The sequence below is a fragment of the Platichthys flesus genome, chromosome 12, assembly GCF_949316205.1.
Source record: "Platichthys flesus chromosome 12, fPlaFle2.1, whole genome shotgun sequence".
Lineage (NCBI taxonomy): Eukaryota > Metazoa > Chordata > Actinopteri > Pleuronectiformes > Pleuronectidae > Platichthys > Platichthys flesus.
The window spans coordinates 5728987-5736006 of record NC_084956.1 but is presented as its reverse complement, the minus strand read 5'-3'; the positions used below and the strand labels follow the sequence as shown (position 1 = coordinate 5736006).

Genomic DNA, 7020 nt, shown 5'->3' with positions numbered 1-7020 from the left:
ATCAACAATTCCGAGCCGTAAACTTCCACAGAACAATTTGTTTACACTATCGGCTGCAGAGCGGAGATTTCAGTCATGTGCTGTGCAGCTGTCTGATCCTTCCGGCTGCAAACAGCACTGAAGATGAGACAATGTGCTCGTGTGAAGAGGTGCACTGAGGACAGCTGACCTCACTGACTCACTGCTGCTCAGAAACCACAATGTCTCTGTCAAAAATAAAAGTTTTGTGCATCATAAACATATCAATGAATCTCTGTGGCTCATCTTTATGATACATAAAGCTTATCATGAACCCACCTCATCTTCTTCAACACAAGTCGGAATCTGCTCCTTCAGGCATTGGGCATGAAATGTAAACAAGAGAAATTGGACATGTTTGCTAAGCCGAACCGGCTGATGCCTGACAACCTACAACACAAAGTCATTAAGCAGAGCAACAATAAGCTCGCAGCAACACAAAGTACATCCAGGACTTGGTTCTGCAGAAGATTGACTGACTAAAACCCAAAGAACCTGGGGCCAAGTTTCCCCTCTGACATCAGATGCCTTCATGTAATTAGTTGTAGACCCGCTCGTAATACAAGTGTTTTTAGTGTGTGAGGGACTTTCAACTGCACTTAAACTGTTGAAAACTCTCTCTGGCATTTTCCATGTTTTATATTCCCTGGGAAATTAGTTAAATGTAAAAAGAAAAGCCCTATTTTGCAATGTTAAAGAAAATGATACAACATTTTCTGGGTGTCCTAATTGGACATGGCAGAGGTAACAACACCAAAGAGAACAAAATGGCTAAAGATGCAAAACGAGTTAAGATGCACAATGAGCACAAGGAAACACAAAATGTGTACAAAGAATCACAAACATGAACAAACAGACCCTAACCCTACCCCAGGATTACAGCAAATTGACTAACTAAGTAACTAACCATCTAACTAACTATCTAACTAACAAACTAACTAACTAACCATCTATCTAACTATCAAATTAATTAACTAACTAACTAACTAACTAACCAACCATCTAACTTTCTAACCAACTAACTAACTACCTAACTAACCATCTAACTATCTATCTAACTAACTAACTAACCATCTATCTAACTAACTAACTAACTAACTAACTAACTAACTAACCAACCATCTAACTTTCTAACCAACTAACTAACTACCTAACTAACCATCTAACTATCTATCTAACTAACTAACTAACCATCTATCTAACTATCAAACTAACTAACTAACTAACCAACCATCTAACTATCTAACCAACTAACTAACTACCTAACTAACCATCTAACTATCTAACTAACTAACTAACCAATTAACTAATTAACTAACCATCTATCTAACTATCAGACTAACTAACTATCTAATTGACTAAGTAAGTAAGTAACTAACTAATTAACTACCTACCTAACTAACCATATAACTAACTCACCAACTAACTAACTCCTGAGTGGGCCCTGCTGTTTGTGTGACGCTGGAGGACACATCAGGCTCCATGACGAACTGGCCGAGGACACCGTCTCCATCACGTCTCCTCCTCGTGAGAGAACTTCAGGCCTGTTCCCGTCCGCCTCTCGAACACCTGACTCTCGCGAGAGCTGCTGTATTTATCCGGCACCGACTCACGGGATGTGGGAGATGAAGTGGAGGAGAACCAGAGGCGGAGCGGACATCTTCACAACCCGAGGACCGGGGGACGGGGCGAGACGGTAGGACCCGCGTGTGTGTGTGTGTGGGTGGGTGGGTGTGTGTGTTTTTGTGTGAGAGCGTGTTGGTGCATGTGTGCGCGCGCGCCTCCAGAAAAAGGGGGGTTGCCGTTCCACCGGGTGACGTCACGAGCTCTCCTGAAAGTCAAAACAACCGTTCGGCCGCCGGTGACGTTTTCCCTCCGCGGAAATATTCCCCCCCTTCTTGAACCTTTCGCGATTCAAACGACTATTTCCGGTCCGGTCCTTTAAACCTGGCTCGCCTCGGCTCGGCTCGGCTCGGGAGTCCAGCACACATAGCTTTACGTGACGGCCGGTGAGGAGGAGCAGGTGCACGGGGATAGACCGCAGCACCTGCCGCTACAGGTAACTCCGTCAGCTCGCTGCTGCCCCGCGGGGGACCGTAAACATGGCAGACTGCTCCACACACTGGTTCTGATGCTGGGATGTGAAGAGAGATCACCTGAGGAGGAGGCTCAGGGTGAAATCAGGCTTCATGTCGTCCAGTCTTTGATTCTTCTGGTTGTTTAACGTCCTGACTTTCATGCAACAGGCTCCTGGTAGAGACTGTGCAGTGTAACTAAGTACATGTACTCAAGTAGATACTACACTTTAATACTTTCTAATTCAGTAGTTTCCTTTCGTGCTACTCTGTATTTGTCTTCAATTTCATTTTTCTCCACTTCATTTATCTGACAGCCTCTATACAATAAAATATGTACATTCATCAGATTTCCTGATGGCATGAGTAAATTAATAATCTTTAAAGTAGTTATTAAGGCTCCAGCTTCTCAAATCAAATAAGATTTGCTGCTTTTTCCTTAAATTGTTTTTATAATAATAATAACCTTATTTGTGTAGCACCTTCCATAAAAGAAATGCAGCTCAAAGTACGTTACATACAATATAGGTAAACAATACCAACATATTACAATGTAATTCACAAGAGAGAACATATTTAAAGTAACATAAGAACATGTTTAAATGACATTTAAAAGAAAAGGATATAAAAAAGAGTGAAAAATAATATTTAAAACGAAAAATGCCTAAAAATAGAAAAGAAAGAAATTGATAAAAGTTAATTAATTATAAGTTATTAAAGAAAACAGTCGTCAGACCTACTTGTCAAATATTGTTGATTACAACCTTACAGATGAAGGTTTCCAAACTACAATTACACAACAAAGTTCATCCATGAGAACAAGCTACAGGATGGAGGGTTGAGGTACAAAGATCCTTGACCATGAACTTCAGTGGTGCAAATTTGTAATTTAAGTTAATATTAATTAATATCGTGTCTTTTATGATAATGATGATGCGAAGGATGGGAATCATGTTTTGACGCTGCAGCTGAACCAGTGTCAGTCCTTACTCCTAAGTATTGAAAAGCATCAAATACTTAAATGTTTGGTCAGTTTCTTAATAACACAACTGCAATTTACTGGATTTTTTATAATCAAACTAATGAAAAAGTTCGCACCAGCATCTTGAAAATTAATCTTCAAAATCAATGGGAATTACAATGTAGGTTTTCACCTTGTAAGCTGTCCTCATGTTAAGGTCACATAAACATAACATAACATAGGATAACATTGAATTTAGTTGAATCCATTGACTCCTTGGATCCTATTGCCTCAAATACCTGATCGCACTAATTTCACATACCAGTATAACAAATGTTGCCTGGCAAGTTCTTCCCCTGAATTGGTTGGGTTTTCATGGCACTGCCCTCTCCTGCCCCCGGCTTGCCCTGTCCTTCACTCCACTGCCCTGCCATGCTCTATCCTGCCCTGTCTTGCCCTATCCTGCCCTGTCTTGCCCTATCCTGCCCTATCCTGCCCTGTCCTATCCTGCCCTATCCTGCCCAATCCTGCCCTATCCTGCCCTGTCCTGCCCCGGCTTGCCCTGTCCTTCCTCCACTGCCATGCCATGCCATGCCCTATCCTGCCCAATCCTGCCCTGTCCTGCCCTGCCATGCCCTGTCCTGCCCTGTCCTTTCCAATCCGGCCCAATCCTGCCCTGTCCTGCCCTATCCATCCCTCTGACTCCCTGTCCTGACTCCAGACCTGTTCTGCGCTCTTCTGACCTGTTCTGCACTAAGTGTGATCAGGGCCTTGCTCGACCTGATTAAGGTTAAAGCTAACTGAAGCGTCATTGAATTACACGGCAGTGTGGGAGCTTAATCCAGAATTGCAAAGTGCCTATAAAAGGATTCAATACCCTTGAATGTAATTACTGGGGCTGGGCATCATTTGAATTTGATTTGAGCCGAGTTCTCTTTATCGGTACAAAAAACAGCACTTTTGACCTAATACCTTAGAGTCTACGAATACTAATATTCTAGATTCTACAGCACATTCCTGAAGAAACTTGATTAAAGTGTAATAACTGTTGAAAGCATGACATCAATCAAAGGAAGTGAAGGAATATTCAATATTATGAGTCGGATCAGACATTTGATGGCAGCTTTAGATGATTGGTTGGTACCAATTGATAATGTCGTTAAAAATGCTCTAAACCTGTCTGTTTGAAATGGGCTGTTTTAAAACCAAGCAGCTTAAAAAATGACCAACAGTAATTTAGCCACAGTAAGTAAAGGCTGGTAGCTGGACTCAGTCCCCGGAACCCTGAAGCTACACCACTGCTGTTTAAGTTTAGTGAAGCTCGCTCTGTTTTCCTAATGTTACTTTTTACTAACGTAGATGAGTCCCAGTTGCAGCTGGTTATTCAAAGTTTATTTATATTGAACATATCGCGTGTCCAAATTGCCCCAAATTCGACACTGCACTCCTTCGGGCCCTTACCAATGCACAACGCAATTGTGAAGCTGATAAGATGAACGGTTCTCAAGAAACACATTTCAGACAGTCAGAGATTTTTTTTTAAATACTCGTAAAGAGCGCAGCATACATTTTTTCGTTCTCTTGATTTCTTAGTGAGATTAACCGTCTAGTTAGCACTTAATAAAAGAAGCAATCATCACTTTTTTTTATTAATGACCCAAAGAACTAGTGGACAAATGACTTGCTTGATTGCACAGCATCCCAAGGAACTGTCGGTTAAAAAATACCCTAGTACTAAAATGGTTGCCATCTTTATTTCAACAAAAATATATATTTATGTCTGTACTAAAACCTTTGGCTAAGCTCATGAAAGGGACAGAAATTTGAAAAGATAAAGGTAGCGTAAAAGTGAAAGACACCGTGGCATCCCTTGAGAGCAGGAACGTGGATGTGTTGTAACTTATTTGGTCACAACTCTGCTGCTTCAACACCAAGCGTCTACCAGGGTGTGTGTCTGCATGTAAAATGTATCTGCAAGTCTGTTTCAGTCTTCGTCATGACGCTGCAGTCCCCCCGACACAGTGCAGACACTAGCTGATCTGAATACTGATTTTCGGCTTGATGGCTTCGCCTGCTAGCCCCATAACCCGTCGTAGCACCGCTCTCCATTCAAGCTGAGCGGCGTAGTCTGCCTGCACGCTGTGTAATACATTGTAGTAAGGGTGCATTCGAGGTGAACACGGCAGCTATGCAGAGAGTGAGAACGGAGGGGGGGGGGGGAGTGAGACGACAGCGAGGTGCAGAGATTTGGGCAGAGAGAGAGAAAGAGAGTGAGAGCATCCCTAACTGCCGTTGTTTCTATTTATAGCCGAGCCCTACTCCAACGGTCCTGAGATGCTCTCCCACCTCCCACGCACAGACATCAGCCTACGCACCCCCCCCCCCCCCCCCCCCCCCCGCACACACACACACACACACACACACACACACACACACATGTTGACAAAAATTATTTGACCAGCAGTAATACCGCAAGCACAGAAAAGGTAGACTCGACTCGGCTTCTCTGCACGGCGCAGGCTGCTCAACAGAATAACACAGGATCTGTGAATGAATGAGAGGCAGAGCTCAGGAAGCTTTCTTTGGCAATCAAGGTCAGTTTTTTGCTTCATCAAGAGCTCTGCAATAATTCATCCTGTTTGTCAGCGAGAGGGTTTGCGACAGAAAGAGGAACTGGGTGTATAATTGGGTGGAGGAAGAGTGGAGTCGTCCCCACAATAACTACTTGTTTGTCCTGTCAGATTGTGTGAAAGGGCTTTGGAGGGAAAGCGAGGGAGCAGCAGTGGAGGAGAGAAATAAATCCATGCCTCTTTTTTTTCTTTCTCTATTATATATTTTTTTCTCCTTTCACTTCCTTGCAGGCTGAGTCACTGCTGGTGAGGAGGAAGGTCTGGAGAGGGAACGAGAGAGGAGGAGGAGGAGGTGGTGGAGGAGAGGGAGAAGAAGAAGACGAAGAAGGGAGGGAGGGGAGGCGAGGAGATAAGCCACAACAGGAAGCAAAACGACACACACACACGCGTACACAAGAGTGTGTGCGCGTCCGAGAGAGAGAGAGAGACTGCGCGAACAAGAGGGTGAACGGGAAAGGAAGGGAGGGAGAGTGACGCGGAGGCTGGGAGAGCCTGGCCCCCCCCTCCTCCTCCTCCTCCTCCTCCTCTCCTCCTCTCCCTCTCTTTCTCTCCTCTCCTCCTCTCCTCCCCTCCTCCCCCTCTCTCTCTCTGTGGAGCAGGCGTGTAGCGGCATCAGACTCGGCGTGAAGGAACCATGAGCGATGTCACCATCGTCAGAGAGGGATGGCTCCAGAAACGGGGTAAGTACATCCAGTACCTCTCTTTTTTTTCTACTCTCTTCCTTCCTCTCTGCCTCTCTCTTCTCTCCTCTTCTTCCCTGCCTCTTGTCTAGACTGAGGGCCGTGGCTGTCCACATGTGCTGGTGGGAGGATGTGAGCGTTTGCAAATTGAGTGTGTCTGCGTGCGATCACATGGATGTCTGATTATCTAGTGTGCACGTGTGTTTGTACGGGTGTGCGTTTGCCCCCATAGGGATGCGTCTCTTTATTATAAGCTTGTCTGGCAGTTTGTTTGCTAAGCCTCGATGTGCCTCAGTCAGGTTGTGGCTGAAAAGAGTGTGTGCATGGGGTTTGTGCATGTATCTTGTGTGTGTACAGTTGAAAACATGTACCAGTCCTGTAGTTGACACTGCTGGTGCATAGTGTTCTGTCAGGCCAGTGTGTGTACTAATCTTTGTAATCCAGTAAGATCTGACTCTCAGAAGTACTACGTGTAACGTAGCTGTCTCTTAAGTTGGTGAATGGGGACACTGAGAGTCACATGACATGGGGTTGGCCGGGGTGGATTCAAGGGGAACACTGACAGCACATCCTGTTTACAACCAAATGTATGACAAATCGGAAAAAATGTCATCGCTGAAGAGCGTGTAGCACAGATAGCACTTCCCTGTTCCCAG

At 44.5% G+C, this 7020-nt stretch overlaps 1 protein-coding gene across 1 annotated transcript in view; it reads left to right on the top strand.

Moving 5' to 3' along the window:
* Positions 1-5943: 5943 nt before the first annotated feature.
* akt3a (v-akt murine thymoma viral oncogene homolog 3a) overlaps positions 5944-7020 on the top strand; it is a 45123-nt gene continuing 44046 nt past the window's right edge. The window contains exon 1 of the mRNA XM_062400886.1: positions 5944-6364. Within this exon, the coding sequence (XP_062256870.1) occupies positions 6319-6364 (46 nt within the window). The 5' untranslated portion in view covers positions 5944-6318. The remainder of the gene's footprint in view (positions 6365-7020) is intronic.